This window comes from Acinonyx jubatus, chromosome B3 (assembly GCF_027475565.1).
Source record: "Acinonyx jubatus isolate Ajub_Pintada_27869175 chromosome B3, VMU_Ajub_asm_v1.0, whole genome shotgun sequence".
Taxonomy (NCBI): domain Eukaryota; kingdom Metazoa; phylum Chordata; class Mammalia; order Carnivora; family Felidae; genus Acinonyx; species Acinonyx jubatus.
This window is the reverse complement of record NC_069386.1, coordinates 60,830,092-60,848,479: the sequence shown is the minus strand read 5'-3', so window position 1 is coordinate 60,848,479 and position 18,388 is coordinate 60,830,092. Positions and strand designations below refer to the sequence as shown.

At 37.7% G+C, this 18,388-nt stretch overlaps 1 protein-coding gene across 4 annotated transcripts in view; it reads right to left on the bottom strand.

Moving 5' to 3' along the window:
* INO80 (INO80 complex ATPase subunit) overlaps nucleotides 1-18,388 on the bottom strand; it is a 140,868-nt gene that overhangs the window by 100,699 nt on the left and 21,781 nt on the right. For all 4 annotated transcript variants that reach the window (XR_008299228.1, XR_008299230.1, XR_008299229.1 and 1 more), the window contains exons 2-7: nucleotides 11,482-11,667; nucleotides 11,077-11,246; nucleotides 10,916-10,983; nucleotides 8,813-8,980; nucleotides 3,345-3,465; nucleotides 1,820-2,034 (exon numbers count right to left, since the gene is read on the bottom strand). Coding sequence is in view for 1 of the 4 variants with exons in the window: in XM_027066971.2 (XP_026922772.1) it covers nucleotides 1,820-2,034; nucleotides 3,345-3,465; nucleotides 8,813-8,980; nucleotides 10,916-10,983; nucleotides 11,077-11,246; nucleotides 11,482-11,624 (885 nt within the window). In the remaining 3 variants the exon portion in view is untranslated. The remainder of the gene's footprint in view (nucleotides 1-1,819; nucleotides 2,035-3,344; nucleotides 3,466-8,812; nucleotides 8,981-10,915; nucleotides 10,984-11,076; nucleotides 11,247-11,481; nucleotides 11,668-18,388) is intronic.

Genomic DNA, 18,388 nt, shown 5'->3' with positions numbered 1-18,388 from the left:
ATAATGCTCTCTGATTTGCACTTCTAGCAGCAATGTATAAAAGTGTCTGTTTCCCCATAGCCTTCTTGAGAGAATGTGTTATCATATTTTCCAATTTTTGCCATTGTGATAAGTGAAAAATGGTATCTAGGTTGTTATTTTAGACTACTCTAATTATGAGACTTTGAACCTTTTTAATATTTAAGAGCCATTTTTGTATCTTTCTTTGTGAATTGTCTATTCCCGTCATTTTACTTGCCTACTGAATTTGTGGTTCTTTGGCTCTCAATTTTCAAAAGTTCTTTATATACTAGAGATACGAGCCCTTTGTAACAATGTAAATAATCTTTCCCACTTTGTCAGCTGTCTTTTGTCATGAAAAAATTTATTTGTATTTAGTCAAATTTACAAATGTTTTCTTTCATTGCCTCTGGATGTTGAGTAATACTTTTGCTGAGCCAAGGTTAAATAGGAATGTAATCCTTTTACTCTAGTATTTGTATGATTTCATTTTTTATACTAAGAACCTTAATATGTTCAGAGTATATGTGTGAGAAACAGATCTACTTTTATCTTTTTCCAAATGGCTACCTAGTTGTTCCAGCACCATTTTTTAAAAAGTCTATTAGTCTAGGGGCACCTGGGTGGCTCAGTCAGTTAAGCGTCTGACTCTTGATTTTGCGCTCAGGTCATGATCTCATGGTTCATGAGAACGAGCCCCATGTCAGGCTTGGTGCTAACAGTGTGGAGCCTGCTTGAGATTCTTTCTCTCTCTCTCTCTCTCTCTCTCTTTCACACACACACACACACACACACACACACACACACACACACACACACAGTGTGGAGCCTGCTTGAGGTTCTCTCTCTCTCTCTCTCTCTCTCTCTCTCTCTCTCACTCACTCACACACACACACACACACACACACACACACACACACACACAGTGTGGAGCCTGCTTGAGATTCTCTCTCTCTCTCTCTCTCTCTCTCTCTCTCTGCCCACCCTTGCTCACATGCTCACTCTCTCTCAAAATACATAAATTAGAAAAAAAATTTTTTAAGTCTACCATTCCACTGATCTATTTGCCTATGCATGTGGCAGTACTACACTGTTGAATTATAGAGGTTTTACAGTATATTTTAATGATTGATGTGTCTTTTTCAGTGTTCTCTGGCAATTCTTGCATATTGATTCTTTTCCTTGAGTTTAGTATCAGTTTTTCTAAATTCAGAAAATACCTTACTCATATTTCTATTAAGGCTACGCTCAATTAATAAGGCAACTAATTAAGTAAAATGCAAACTGAGTCGAGGGTATATGGACATTCCTTGTACGATTCCTGAAACTTTCAAGTTTGAAATTATATCAAAATAAAATATTACCAAAACCAAATTAAAATAGCAAAAAGAATGCCTAAACATCTTTCTCTTGAATCATTCACATTTTTTCTAACGTCTGTGATTCTTCAGTAACATTCAAATATTTATAAATTCTCTAAGAAACATAACTCCACCATTTCATTTTAATTTCCTCTACTATCACCTATCAATTTGTTGTTCAATCTCTACTGCTATGAGTAAGAAAACTGCTTTCCTTTCTCAGAGAGGTTTCCCTCCATTTTTTGGACAATAAACACCACAGAACAACTAATTGTCTTGTGGATTCTGATCAAAATCTGGAAAAAAACAGTCAACTAATAAGAGTACTATTCAGCATTATCTTAATTCCATCAGATTAGTTTCCTTTCTGAACACTGTAAAGGTATCTAGCTCCAACAGCTCCTCTTTAGAGGGCAGGGAGACAAAACTTGCCATCTATGCTGGAGGCACTCACGTACCTTTGGTAGTTCCTTTTTCACAATGCTGAGCCATACTTTTCTACGACGAGCATTAAGCTGCTCAATGGATAAGTGCTTCTTCTTGGTGCCAGGAGGAGGTGCATCATGAGAGAACTTGGCAAAGACTTTGGTCTGGTGGTGGTGGCAACGAGGAGATTCTTCAGAGGAAAGTTCTTCATCCCTTCGCCTTTTTTTCTTCACTTTTTTTAACTTGGCTGCAAAGGAAACAGACTCTGAGAATGTCGCATTTCTGCCCTTCCACAGAAGACAGCCACAAACAACCTCATCACTTTAAAAAAATTCAAGGTTCCTTCCTCATTCCAAGTGAGGCTGGCAATGTTTACCTCTTTATGTATTTGGGCCTATGACTATTCCAAGAGAAAGATCTCACTACCTTGGAAGAATACTGGATACTCCCTATGTTTACATGAAAGAGAAACACAAAATAAAACCTAAAAACTGAATTTCTGTTGAACCCAACAATAGGAAGGGAGACTTATAAAGTACCACGAACTCAAGTAATGGCCAAAAGGAAGGAAACATTTCTACTTGGTGGCAATGTAAAGTGATTGAAGAAAAAACTAAAGAAAGAAAAAATGTGCTAACTGATAGGACATCATGGCCTGTGAAGAGAAAATCACACATGGCACAAAAAACTAATTTGGGAGGTGGGGTGGGGTGGGGAGGGTGCAGAGGATGAGAAAATACAAAGAGGGGCGTGTAAGTGGCTCAGTTGGCTAAGCGTTTGACTTTAGTTCAGGTCATGATCTCGCGGTCCGTGGGTTCGAGCCCTGCATCAGGCTCTAAGCTCTCTGGAGCCTGCTTCAAATTCTGTGTCTCCCTCTCTCTCTGCCCCTCCCCTGCTTGTGGTCTGTCTCTCAAAAATAAACATACAAAATATTTTTTTTTAAATACAGAGATAAACTAGGAGGATGTGGGAGAAAGGGGAGAAGGCTTAAAAGAATTTCTGAGTAGAGTTCATACCTTTAGGTGAACAAAATCTGACTTGTACACAAAGTTTAAAACTTTCCCTTCCTACCTCCTTTCTGATTTCCAGCTGCTTAGAGCTCAGTAAGGGAGGAAAGCACATTTCCTGGCAAACAGGCACATAAGCATTACACAAGATAGAGAGGTGATCTATTTTGAATTTCCACACACAACAACAATCATAACTTATTCCCAACACTTCAGGTTGCTCTTCATACTTCCCTGTGCCTAACCAACTTCTTCCTCTCCCAGAACATTTTCAACATTTGGAAAAGTATGTAGAAGAAAGAAGGAATAAACTAACTGACTTAAACCTTTGGCTAGGAATCTGTAGTTTTATGTCTTTATAATTCTAGAAGAGATCATAAACCAAATACGAAATAAGGTTAATAATAGGACTTAGATAGGGAAGCCTAGGGTTTTTCAGATACAGCAAGTCTCTACTACATGCATTATGTTCAAAGTCCAAATGTACCAACAGGCTACACACAACCCTGAAACTAAAGAGTAAATGTGGAAGGCAGGTCAATATGCTCACCTTTAAGTTTCTTTTCCTCCTTGAATTTCTTTTTTTTGGGTCCAAGTAGGTGCCGTTGTTGCTCATAGAAAGGGTCGTACGTGGACAGGAGGCCTGCACTGTAGTACTGGTACTGCTGCAACTGAAGCAAAAGCAAAGACAGTGGTGAGGCTTAGAAGGGTTGGTCTGTGTTCGAAGCCTGCCTTCAAATCACCTTTACTACAAAAAGTTGAGCCAGAGAAAAACCAAAGCTCCTAAAACATGGTCTTCTTCCCACAAAAAGACTCACAAAGATTTAGTACTTCAAAGTGAATTATTTCCTTACTTGAAAACAAAATGGGTTCATCAGCTATGTGCATGGCAAGTTGCTGAAAATAACTTAAGAGAGGGAAACGCTTCATGCTTCTCAATTTCCACCAGAATATTTATTTGGTCCTGACACATATTTGAGAGATGCAATTAACTGCAGAAAGAGCTCCTCATGGATTCATCAACAAGAAATAAACTGTATTTCTATTACCAACAGGTCCTAAGATTTACTAAGGTTCTGATAGCTGTTATTCTGGCTTTTAGTTTACTATCTGGTTCAGAGAATTCCCAACCATCCCAATTCTTTCAAGTCTTTTCACTCTTTATCTCCCACTAAGAGAGCCTGCCAATATTATGGATAATGCCTATGTTGCCAGAATTCTAACACATGAATAATCAAATTTTTTTCCTCTCCAGAGACAGATTCTTTCAAACACTGCATTTCAATTGACCCGCTAGGCTTACATTCATTTTGTCTTACCTATTACCAATGGATAAATATGAATATAAATTAAAATTAAGCAGTCCACTACTGAATTTCTTTCCTAGATTACAGCCAGTCTAAGAACTGAAACTAGGACAGAAAAGTAACATGGATAACTATCACAAGGTCCTCTGTCAATGGTCAAAATTGAACGAGCATTCATTGAACTGCACAGTTAAGGCTAATGGGGGGTGGGAGGGAGGGGAGGGTGGGTGATGGGTATTGAAGAGGGCATCTTTTGCGATGAGCACCGGGTGTTGTATGGAAACCAATTTGACAATAAATTTCATATATTTAAAAAAAAAACAAAAAAAAACGGGGCGCCTGGGTGGCTCAGTCAGTTAAGTGGCCGACTTCGGCTCAGGTCATGATCTCGCGGTCTGTGAGTTCAAGCCCCGCGTCAGGCTCTGTGCTGACAGCTCAGAGCCTGGAGCCTGTTTCGGATTCTGTGTCTCCCTCTCTCTGACCCTCCCCCATTCATGCTCTGTCTCTGTCTCAAAAATAAACGTTAAAAAAAAAAATTAAAAAAAAAAGAACTGCATAGTTAATAAAATCTATAAAGTTTCCCATATGTATGTTTTACTTCAATTAAAAAAAGACCAAGTAGGGGTGCCTGGTGGCTCAGTTGGTTAAGTGTCCAACTCTTGATTTTGGCTCAGGTCACGATCTCAGTTTGTGGGTTCAAGCCCCGTGTCAGGTGTGCTGATAGTGTGGAACCTGCTTGGGATTCTCTCTCTCCTTCTCTCTCTCTCTGCCCCTCCCTTGCTCACGCTTTCGTTCTCTCTCTCTCTCTCTCAAGAATAATTAAATTAAACTAAAAAAAAAAAAAAAAAAAAAAGATCTGGGGCAGCCAGGTAGCTCAGTCGGATAAACATCTGACTTCAGCTCGGGTCCTAATCTTGTAGTTCATGAGCTCGAGGCCCACAATGAATAGTGCAGAGCCTGCTTGGGATTCTCTCTTTCCCTCTCTCTCTGCCCCATCCTGCTTCCTCTCGCCCTCTCTCAAAATAAATAAATAAAGTAAAAAAAAAAAAAAAAAAAAAGCCAAGTACTGCAATCCCTATTAAAATGTCAACAGCGTTTTCCACAAAAGAAAAAATAACACTAAAATCTGTACGGAACCACCCCAAATAGCCAAAGCAATCTTGAGAAAGAAAAACAAAGTTGGAAGTATCACAATTCCAGATTTCAAGATATACTACAAAGCTTTAGTAATCAAAACAGTATGGTACTGGCACAAATAGAGACATACAGACGAATGGAAAAGAATAGAAAACCCAGAGATAAGAGGTGCCTGGCTGGTTCAGTTGGTAGAACACATGACTTTTGATCTCAGGGTCCTGAGGTGGAGCCCCATGTTGGGTGTAAAGCATACCTAAAGAAAAACTTTCAATAATACAGAAGAGAGAACTAAGAAAGAAACCCATCCTTATGTGGCCAACTAATCTATGTCGAAGGAGGCAAGAATATACAGTGTGGAAAAGACAGTCTCTTCAATAAATGGTGCTGGGAAAACTGGACAGCTACATGCACAAGAATGAAACTGGACCACTCTCTACCACTCCAAACAAAATTAAACTCAAAACGGATTAAAAACCCTAAATTTGAGACCTAAAACCATAAAAATCTTAGAGGAAAACATAGTAGTTTGACATCAGCCATAGCAACATTTTTCTAGATGTGCCTCCCAACACAAGGAAAACAAAAGCAGAAATAAACTATTGGGACTACTTCAAAATAAAAAGGTTTTCACAGTGAAGGAAACCATCAACAAAACAAAAAGACAACCTAATGAGTCAGAAAAGATTTTTGCAAATTATATATGCAATAAGGGGTTAATATTCAAAATACATAAAAAACTTGTACAACTCAACCCAAACCAATCAATATGATTAAAAAATAAGCACAGAACTTGAACAATTACCGAAAGACATACAGATGGCCAACAGACATATGGAGAGATCAACATCACTCATCAGGGAAATGCAAATCAAAACCACAATGAGATTATCACCCTACACCTGTCAGAATGGCTAGTGGCTAGTATCAAAAAGACAAGACAGGGGGCGCTTGGGTGGCTCAGTCGCTTAAGCGTCCGACTTCGGCTCATCAGGTCATGATCTTGCGGTTTGTGAGTTCGAGCCCCGCGTCAGGCTCTGTGCTGACAGCTTGGAGCCTGGAGCCTGATTCAGATTCTGTGTCTCTCTCTCTCTGCCCCTCCCCAACTTGTGCTCTATCAAATATAAATAAAATATAAAAAACAATTTAAAAAAGACAAGACATAGGCATTGGCAAGAACATGGAGAAAAAGGAATCTTTGTGAACTGTTGGTAGGAATGCAAATTGGTCATCCAATGGAAAACAGTATGGAGGGTCCTCAAAAAAAATAAAAACAAGAATCATACGATCCAATAATTCCACTACTGGGTATTTACCCAAAGAAAATAAAACACTAATTCAAAAAGATACATGCATTCCTATGTTTACTGCAGCATTATTTATAGTAGCCAAGATACAGAAGCAACCTAAGTGTTCACTGATAGGTGAATAAATAAAAATGTGGCATATATATTTATATGTATATGTACATGTGTGTGTATGTATGTATATGTATATGTGTGCATGTATGTGTATGTGCGGATATATATATAAACTCTTCCCATCTGTGACAACATAGATGGACCTAGAGGTCATTATGTTCAGTGAATTAAGTCAGACTGAAAAAGACAAATATCACATGATTTCATTCATAACTGCAATCTGAAAAACAAAAAGCAGAATCAGACTTGTAAAGAGAAAAGACTGATGGTTGTCAGAGGGGAGGGTGATGGGGGTTGGGCAAAATGGGTAAAAGGGAGTGGGAAGTATAGGCTTCCAGTTATGGAATGAGTAAATCACAGAAATAATAGGTCCAACACAGGGAATCAGTCAATGATATTGTAATACCGTTATCCAGTAACAGATGGTAGCTACACTTGTGGCCATAATATAATGTATAGACACGTTGAATCACTATGTTGTACACCTGAAATATAATACTGTATGTCAGCTATACAAAAAAAAAAAAAAAAGACAAACTATTTCAAGCACCAAATGCCTAGCACTGTACTTTATGAAGGAACTCTACGTTTATTCATTTTTTTTTTTAAGAGACAGAAAGCGAGAGAGCAGGGGAGGGACAGAGAGAGTAAGAAAGAAGTCTAAAAGCCAGATATCTTACTATTTATTACTTCTGCAGGTTTATAACCTTGAGCATGTTATTCAGTTTTCTGAACGTACTTTGGATGGTAAATAATTGCTGGAATGCTTTCAGGGCCTCAAATATGCTATTGCTTATTATGTACAAAGTGCCACACTTCTGACAAAAATCAAAAGTAACAGCACTCAAATAGTTGCCACTTAAAACTATTATTAATCTAATGTTAGTATGCAAAGAAAGGGAGTTTTTAAAGATAGGAACACTTCCAAAGAGCAACTGCATTATAAAAGGAACCACAAGAATTTAAAATGGTGCAGCCACTCTGGAAAATAGTTTGCCAGTTCCTCAAAAGGGTAAATAAGCACAGAGTTATCATATCATATAACCCAGCAATTCCTCTTCTAGGTATATACCCAAGAGAAATGAAAACATATGTCCACACCAAAAACGTGTATACAAATCTTCTTGGCAGCATTATTTATAACAGCCAAAAGTGGAAACAACTCATTTTTCATAGTTATCATTCATAAAAGCCAAAAAGTAGAAACAATCCAATTAATTCATTAAGTGATACGTGGATAAGTAAATGCAGTACGTTCATACTATGGAATCTTATTTGGCCATAAAAAGGAATAAAGTACAGGTACATGCTACTGAATGAACTCTGAAAACATGCTAAGCAAGAAGCTAGACACAAAGGATCACATATCGTTCCATATGCATGAAATGTCTAGAACAGGCACATTTATAGTGACAAGTAGCTGCCTGGGGCTGAGGGGAATGGAGAAAATGAGAGGAAACAGTTAAGGGGATTGGGGTTTCTTTCTGGAGAAAACATTCTGGAATTATATAGTGACAACAGTTACACATCTCTATCAATATACTAAAAACCACTGAATTATACACTTTAAAAGGGTAAATATTTTTAGTATATGAAATACATTTCAATAAAGCTTTTATTACAACCATCACCATCAAGATCTAAACATAAAAGTAAGGGGTACCTGGTGGCCGATTTTGGCTCAGGTCATGATCTCACATTTTGTGGGTTCAGGCCCCGCATCGGGCTCTGTGCTGACAGCTCAGAGACTGGAGCCTGCTTCCAATTCTGTGTCTCCCTCTCTCTCTCTGCCCCTCTCCCACTTGCAGTCTGCCTCCCTCTCCCTCAAAAATAAATAAACACAAAAATAGATAGATAGATAGATAGATAGATAGATAGATAAAAGTAAAATGATGTATGGGGCGCCTGGGGTAGCTCAGTTGGTTAAGTGTCAGCTTAGGTCACAATCTCAGTTTGAGTTTGAGCCCCATATTGAGCTCTCTATGGTCAGCATGGAGCCTACTTGGGATCCTTCTCTCTACGCTTCCCCTGCTTGTTCTCTCTCAAAAATAAATAAACATTAAAAAAAAAAATGGATACTGACATATCTTCAATGAATGTTAACCAGAGGCTAAATACCCGACATGAAGGTCTGAGATTTCTCCTGAAACCTTTACCTCCTTGTCTTTACTATACTTATTCTGGTGAAGTTTCTTATATTTGTGCAGCCGCAACATGTTATGAAGTTCTTCTCTGCTGAGGTTGAGTTCTTCCTCTTCTTCTTCTTCTTCATTGTCTTCACTCTGAGAATCTGCCTCACTGGACTCATCACTTAGCAGAATGCTCTGCAAATGGGAGGAAATGGAAATGGAATCTCTCGCTATGAAGTAATTCCGTTTATAATCCAAGCATTTTTCCCCAACACAAGGACAGAAATAGCTGGAAGACAGTCATTCCAGTTTCCCTTACATTATCCTTTACCAATCTAAGTGGAAAAGAAAAAGGTACCAACTGAACCTAGTATGCATGAATTCGAGAGCAGTAACACATGGAAATGCTGTAAACAGCAACAAAGCTTGATATCACTAAGTACTTACACTTAACATAAGATATTTTAGCTGTCAAATACGAAGGCAAAAAAACTAAAAACAAAGAAACAATCTATTGGGTATAAAGGAATATAGAAAGCAAGCTGTGATGGCTAATTAAGGAGAAACAACCCAAAAAATATTAATTGATTTTGATATTATCCAGATAATGAAATGTTATTCAGCCATGAAAAGGAAAGTAGTTCTGATCTGTGCCACAACATGAATGAACCCTGAAAACTATGCTAAGTGAAATAAGCTAAGTACAAAGGACTGTGTATGATATGGACTTCACTTATATGAAATGTCCAGAATAGGCAAATCCATAGGGAAAGAAAACAGATTAGTGGCTGCCAGGGGTGGGGGAAGTAGAGAATGGGAAGTGACTGCTAATAAGTGCAGTTTCTTTTTGGAATGATGAAAATATTCTGGAATTAGGGGTAAGGGCTACACAAAACTTTACGAATACACTAAAAATTACTAAATTATATACTTTAAATGGGTAGATTTTATGGCATATCAATTATATTTCGATTTTTACAAATGTGATAAGCTAAACAAAGATTTCTGCATTCCCGAGAGCCACGCTGATATGAAGCAAATTAGAACCTTTTAAAGGACTTAGTGATAACAATAAAAGAGTACCTTTAAATTACTTTGAGCTATTCACAGGAAAATTAAGCAATAGAGAAAATATTGGTTTCAACAGAAGAAATGCTAACTCAGTTGGGCCAATGACTGTTATCTTGTAAGAATATCAACAAGATTATACCATTTCCTTGCCTATGAACACTCACAGAAATTTACCAGACTAAAATACAAATTCCTTAACATGTTTGTTATACAAGACCCTACACAATCAGGTTCTTGAACCTCATCTTCTATCATCCCCTCTCATTGTGCTCCAGCCATACTAGCCTTCATTCTCCCCCAAACATACTGTGTTGCATCCTGTGTCAGGAAGTTTGCAATTGTGTTCCTTCTGACTGAAATGCTCTTATCTGAGGGGTGCCTGGGTGGTTCAGTGGGTTAAGTATCTGACTCTTGATTTCAGCGCAGGTCATGATCTCACAGTTCATGAGTTCGAGCCCCAGGTCAGGCTCTGCACTGACCATGTGTAGCTTGTTTGGGATTCTCTCTCCCCACTCCCGCACTCTCTCTCAAACAATTTTAAAAAATGCTCTTATGTAAAACATTCACGTAGTCCTGATAATTCAGAAATCACCTGAAATGTTACCTCTTTAAAAAAGCCATTTCTATTTCTTTGTTTACAGACATTACTCACTACCTCCCCCCATCTGAATGTAAGCTCTACAGGGCAGGAATGCTGTCTGTCTACAACAGTATCAGACAGATACGATGTATTCAATCACCATTTGTTGAACTACTCAGTAACTAATGAAAAGGACATTAATAACCCTGATGACACTGTGAGCCAGTGAGAGCAAAGATCTCATGTTTTTTTTACTCCTTGCTCTTCACAGTACTCTATACTCAGAAATGATTGCTAAAGTGAACTTCATTGAGGCCTCTACATTTTTCTCCATGATCTCTTCAAAAAACTACACCCAGAATAGAAGACTCTTCTCTAGAAAAATCTCTGCCAATGTGCCAGAATGAGTCAAGAACTTTCCTTTCTATCTGTAATTTTACTAGGTTATTTGAATTATAAATATTTGCCTTATCTCTTACCTTTAGCCACTTTCTGCTTTTCTTCAACTTAGAGAAGTTATATAAATTCCCTTTGTCAGATTTTGATTCTGTGTGAAGAAACATAAAGAACAACAAAAAATGAAAGGACGACTGCCCCAAGAGAACGGATAGTCCAAAGAGGGACCTCATACCACACTGACCTGACTGCAGAACTCCATTCAGTGAGTATGTGTTTAACATTCCAGAATTGCCTGCTCCAGAAGTTTCACCAAGCAATGAATTTGGAGGTTCTTCCTTAACTTGTATTAAGGGATCCCCGGACTGGGGCAATAAAGGATTACTGTCATCCAGTCCATCTTCACTTTCATCACTATAAATTAAAGAATGATAAATCTACAATCACAGCTGACCCAGCAGAATATTTTCATTTATGGTTAGTAGACAGAAGAAATGGATCCTTTAAATAAGTTAATTGTGTTCTATTTGAAAGAAGGAAGAAAAAAATATCACACATACCAAAAACCATAAAATACATAAATGCTAAAACTAAAGAGATAATGGGAATCAGAAATGTGGTCAAACATTGGGAACATGTAATGGCATACCTAGAAATATTCCTGTTGAAGATGGCTGATGTCTGTCGCAAGAAATGGTCCAACCGGAGGGCCCTCTCCAGGTACTGAAGATAGAGGGGCTTTGCCAGCTCAGTGCAGCCGCCATCGTCCCCGGCACCCAACTCCGAGGCCATAGAACAAATCTGTCTTCATGCACAAGGGTCTCCGACTTCACGGCTACAGAAGCAATAAAATAAGAATACTGTTTATTCTCTTTTTATTTTCCTTACATGCCATCAATGTGAAGAGAAACCAGACCTTCTAGAACACATGACAAGAAAATAGTAGTCTACAGAAAGATCTTAATAAAGTTTCTCAGTACGCACTGTTTCCTAATACAAAGGCAGAAGTGAAAAGAATGAGAACATCAAGGGGCACTTCGGCATATCAGTTGGTTAAACGTCCAACTTCGACCCAGGTCATGATCCTGAGCTTCATGGGTTCAAGCCCCGCGTCGGGCTCTGTGCTGACAGCTTGGAGCCTGGAGCCATGTCTCCCTCTCTGTCTGCCCCTCCCCTGCTTGCACTCTCTCTGTCTCCCAAAAATAAATAAACATTGAAAAAAATTTTTTTAAAGAATAAGAACATCAAAGTATAGAAATATTGTCATGTGTCACAACAAAAATTCATATACTTCTTTCAAACAGTACCTTAAAATTTACACCTACTTCACTTCTGTCCTACAATTAACAATCATTCACAATTATCTAAAATCTACTCCACAAGCTCTCTCTGTACACCTCATAGAGGACACTTGTTCTCAGCATCACCTTCAAAACAGCTGTTCCCTTTTTCGTTTTTTATTTACACTTGTACATGTGTGAGGTATTCCATTCACAAGGGAACAGATACATTAGCAGAGTATTTTACACACTTATAAACATTCTTGAAAGTGTTAGAAATGATTTAGAAAAATGGAAGAGAGTATAAGAGTGAAAAACAAAGGTAAAGCCTGTGCATTTTTTTTTTTTGCTACCTTACGGTGTTAAAGGAAACCATAACATCTTGCAGTTGTCTTCTCTTTTTATTATAGTTCTTAGAAGTTTCCTAATATAATCTTTCTTCTTGAAGAAATGTTAAAAAATTCCCCCAGCTAATCTATAGATTGAACATAATCTCCAACAAAATCACACTTTTCTTTTTCAGAACCTGACAAGATAATTCTTAAATTTATATAGAAATGCAAAGAAACCAAAATAACCAGAGTAATTTTGAAAAAGTACTGGGTTGAACAACTTATGCTTCTTGACTTTAAAACATATTAAGGGTGCCTGGGTGGTTCAGTTGGTTAAGTGTGACTTCGGTTCAGGTCATAATCTCACAGTTCGTGGGTTTGAGCCCTGCGTCGAGCTCTGTGCTGACAGCTCGGAGCCTGGAGCCTGCTTCGGATTCTGTGTCTCCCTCTCTCTCTGTTCCTCCCCTGCTCACACTCTGTCTCTCTCTCTCACTCTCTCAAAAATAAAGATTAAAAACAAATTAAAAAAAAACATATTAAAAAGCCACAATAATCAGGTCAGTGTGATAATGGCATAAAGATATCACATAGACCAACAGAACAAACCTGAAAATCCAGAAATAAACCTATACATTTACAATCAATTTTCAGTGAAGGTGATAAGGTGGTTGAATGGAAGAACAGACAGTCTTTTCAACTGGATATCCACTTACAAAAAGATTAATTTAAACCTTTACCTTACACTATGCATAAAAATTAACTCAAATGTATCAGAGACCTAGTAAACCCCAAACTATAAATTTTCTACCAAAAAACACCAGGAGAAAATCTTCATGATCTTGGTTAATCAAAAAGTCTTTGGATATGGGGCGCCTGGGTGGCGCAGTCGGTTGAGCGTCCAACTTCAGCCAGGTCATGATCTCGCAGTCCGTGAGTTCGAGCCCTGCGTCGGGCTCTGGGCTGATGGCTCAGAGCCTGGAGCCTGTTTCCGATTCTGTGTCTCCCTCTCTCTCTGCCCCTCCCCCGTTCATGCTCTGTCTCTCTCTGTCCCCAAAAAAATAAACGTTGAAAAAAATAAAAAAAAAAAAAGTCTTTGGATATGACATCAAAAGCACAATCCATTAAAAAAAAAATGCTGATAATTAGGCCACGAAAATTTAAAACTTTTGGAATTCAAGCAGTATTAGCAAAAAGATAAAAACAAGCCACAGGAGAAGAAAATATCTGCAAGCTGTGTATCTGATAAAGGACTTGTATACAAATATCTAGTTATAAAGTCATGGAAATGCAAAGTATAACATAGAGAATACAGTCAATAATAACTTAGTAACAGTAACAGATAGTGACTACAGCCAACAGAGTGAGCACTAAGTAACGTGTAGAACTGTCAAATCACTATGTTGCATACCTGACGCTAATATAACATTGTATATCAACTATACTTCAATATAAAAAATAATTACATGAATATTCATGAAAAGGCTGTAAAACTAATGAACAATAAATTGCTGTGGAAATCCAAAAGAAGTAATAATAATTTTAAGATGATATCTAACTTTTCTATGTATCCTCTAAAGATCTGCCTTCTCTACTTCAGGGAATCTTTTAAGAATAAAACAGTAAGTATATGTGAAAAGGCTTTATAAGAAATACCAGCGTATTGGGGCACCTGGGTGGCTCACTCAGTTAAGTGTGCAACTCTTGATCACGGCTCAGGTCGCGATCTTGCTTTCAGGAGATCAAGCCCCATGTCGGGCTCTGCACTGACACCATGGAGCCTGTTTGGGATTCTCTCTCCTCTCTCTCTCTCTCTCTCTCTCTCTCTCTCTCTCAGCCCCTCCCCTGCTGGTGCCCTAAGTAAATTAAATTAAAATTTTTTAAAAACGCCAGAGTATTTTCAAACAGTGTATGTTCAAATATTCAGAGTTGGAAGGGATCATAGAGATTATGTAGTCCAACTGGGTCATTTTACAGATGAGGAAACTAAAACCATAAAGATTAAATAATTTGTTCACAATCACTGAGCTCTTTTGCAGAGCCAGGTTTCCTGGTTCCTAAACCGGTCTTTTTTTAATCTCAGCAAACTGTCTCTCCAGACAGGATCTACCACTCAGTTTGCTCAGGTTTATACTTTGGTGTTAAAAAGAACACAATCCCAAGAACCAAATATTTTCAAAGCACCAATTCTTCAGAGTATAAAAATAAATAAACACGTTTTGAAAAAGCAAGACAATGTAAACAAAATGCACAAGGATTACAGGTGACTTTAAAATTTTACTTGCATTATTTGAAATATCTTTCTAGAAACCATTCTTGCTCACTGAGGTGCAGGGTTTTGTAAAAGCATTAACAACTAGGATTTATGTTAAGCTAAACAGATTAGTCCTTAGTTCAAGGTCAATAAATGGCCAATATAAGCTGTCAATAACCACCATTTTTTAGCTGATTTCATTACAAAGACACTAACACAGAATAACAGGTTAATAGAATAGCCTTACCTAAAGTTCAATTCAATATTGTTTTTAAAATTTAGACTTAGAATTATTAAAGAAGAAATGGTCAATAGGGCGCCTGGGTGGCTCCGTCGGTTAAGTGTCCGACTTCGGCTCAGGTCATGATTTCATGGTTCGCGAGTTCGAGACCCACATCGGGCTCTGTGATGACAGGTCAGAGCCTGCAGCCTGCTTCAGATTCTGTGTCTCCTTCTATCTCTATCCCTCCCCCAACTTGTGCTCTGTCTCTGTCTCTCAAAAATAAATAAATGTAAAAACAAATTTTTCTTTTAAATAAAAAAAAAAAAAAGAAACGGTCATAATTTTTAGTTGAAATAGGCAGGCAACAAATTAATTTGTTTATAGTGTTTGCATGTTGGAAGAAAACCATTTTGGAGGCTAGGTTGAAACTACTGTGTGTTCACTCAAAACAGAATCTCACTGGCAGAATTTATAACAAGGGTGGCAAGGCTTGAAGCTCATAAAGCTAAGATTCTGAACTGTTCTGATAGCAAAAATCTTCACTATATAACCTATTTAATCTAAACTTTGTATTCAGGTGAATTACATCAGGAAGTGTTACTAGGTTTCAATGGGGGGGGGGCGGACTTGTAGCCACAATATATAAAGAACTCCTACAACAACTCAGTAAGAAGACAACTAAAAAATGGGCAAAAGTCTTTGAATACACATTTCACGAAGAAAGATACACAAATGGCTAATAGCACATAAAGATGCTCAACATCAAAAAAATGCAAATCAAAATGGCAGTGAACAACACTATACTCACCAGAATGGCTATAATAAAAAAGATAGATTATAACAACTGTTTGGGAGGATATGGAAAAACTAAAGTCTTCATACACTGCTGGTTAAAATATGTAATACTACAGGGGCACTTGGGTGGCTCAGTCAGTTGAACATCTGCCCCTTGATTTCGGTTCTGGTCATGATCTCACAGTTCGTGGGTTCGAGCCCTGCATCAGACTCTGTGCTGACACTGCGGAGCCTGCTTGGGATTCTCTGTCTCTCTTTCTCTCTGCCCCTTCACCACTTGCGCTCTCTCTCCCTCAAAATAAACATTTTTTTTTAAAGTAAAATACTATAACCACTATAGAAAACAGTTGGGCACTTTCTTAAAATTTTAAACATAGAGCTACCCATATGACCTAGCACTTCTACTCCTAGTTATTTACTCAAGAAAAATAAAACCACGTGTCTACCCACAGCTTTTAATGTGAACGTTCAGTGGCATTATTCCTAATAGTCAAAAAGCAAAACAATCCAAATGTTTATCAACCAGTGTATAAACAAAATACATATCCACACAATGGAGTATTATCAGCAATAAAAAGGAATGAACAATTGATACATACAACAACATGAATGGACCTCAAAAACATTATGTGGAGTTAAAAAAAAAAAAAAAAAAAAGGCCAGACAGAAAAGACCACATATTATAGAATTCCACTTACATGAAATAACCACCAAAGGAAATCTATGGAGTCTGGAAGTACATTAGTGGTTGGCTGTGTATGCATAAGGAGACTGATTGCAAATGGATATGAGACTTCTTTTTTAGGGAAAGAGGAAATGTGCTAAACACATGCTGTATTGTTGGTTATACAATTCTGTAAGTTTGTTTAAAATCAATGAACTATACATTTAAATGAGGTAAATTTCATATGTAAAATAGCAGTCTTTGTTAACACAAAGAGAAAAGAATGTTAAAAGTTCTTTTTTATAAGGCTTTAATAGGTTCTACTTTTCATTGTGGGAACTAACATGCACCCACTGCAAAAGATTTCAAGGAAACGCTTTCAAAAATACAGCAAAATTCTCCAAGAGAATATATGTAATTCATCTTGATGTACATACCTATAAATTAAAGCATATAAAATTGCTAATTGGCCTCTTCCTAAGGTTTTACTAAAAAATAAGTGATCTCATTGTGTCTGGCTAGCTCAGTCGTTGAAGCATGTGACTCTTGATCTTGGAATTGTGAGTTGGAGCCCCACATTGGGTACAGAGATAACTTAAAAATAAAATCTTTAAAAAAAATAACTGACCTTATGATAATGAAAATGGTCCTAATTAAGGAGGTTTGCAAGTATGACTACAAAGTAATACTGGGTGATTCAAAAAGAACTATTTTCAAATAAAATTCCTCAGTAACTAAGCTGTACACGAACATGGAATCAAAACCAATTTGTCCAAGAAAGACCAAAGTTACTTCTATTACAATGCTCAATAATATGTGGCCCCATGTGACTCCCAGTATGCATCAATCCTGTAGTCTGATTCTCCCAGAATGACTTTGTAAAATATCACCATTGATGGCAGAAATATCAAGCATGATGCACTCTCTTATTTCCACAAGTCTAAAAAAGAGAAGTTGCTACAAGTATGAAATTTCTGACATCTCCACAAGTAGTAGTCTTATCATGATACCTGGAAAGTAAGGGAATATTTTTAAAGTGTTCAATTAGATTCCTTTTATTGTGGTAAAATATACATAACCTATGGGGCGCCTGGGTGGTGCAGTCGGTTAAGCGTCCGACTTCAGCCAGGTCACAATCTCGCGGTCCGTGAGTTCGAGCCCCGCGTCGGGCTCTGGGCTGATGGCTCAGAGCCTGGAGCCTATTTCCGATTCTGTGTCTCCTCTCTCTCTGCCCCTCCCCCGTTCATGCTCTGTCTCTCTCTGTCCCAAAAATAAATAAACGTTGAAAAAATAAAAAATAAAAAAATATATATATACATAACCTAAAATTTACCACTTTAATCATTTTTAAGTGTTCAGTGGCATCAAGTACATTCACAGAGTGGTGCCAATCATCCATCAACACCATCCTCCATTATTTTTTAATCGCCTTTAAGATTGGTGGCCTCTCTATTCAACCCAAATGCCTTGGCCATCTGTTAAAAGGGGCTTCTCTGAGGCACCTGGCTTGCTCAGTCAGTAGAGCCTGCAACTCTTGATGTCAGGGTTGTTAAGTTCAAGCCCCACACTGGGTACAGCAATTACTTAAAACTAAAATCTGGGGGTAAAAAAAAGCAGCTGCTTCTCTAATAACCTATACTTTCATCTCCTACATTTGTCTCTTATTCTCCACAAAGAAACAACAGGGCCATGCTAACCTGACCCACCAGCTGTTATCCAACTTCAACAGAGCACAAGACATTTCTCAACAACCGTTTAACCCACCTCTTATCAATTGTTTCTCATTCTCTACAAAGACTATTGCAGTTTCTCTCTTCCTCAAAATTATAAACTCAGTCTCTCTTTCTTGGAAGGCCTTGAGGAGCAAATCTCTCCAATCTTTTCTATTCCACTGTAGTTCATTCTTTTCTGTACTTTTTCCTTGTAGTATTTGAGTCACAAATAAAAGCCACAAAAAAAGACTATCAGTCTACATTTGTTAACTCTTCAGTCAAGGTGACTCTACATACTG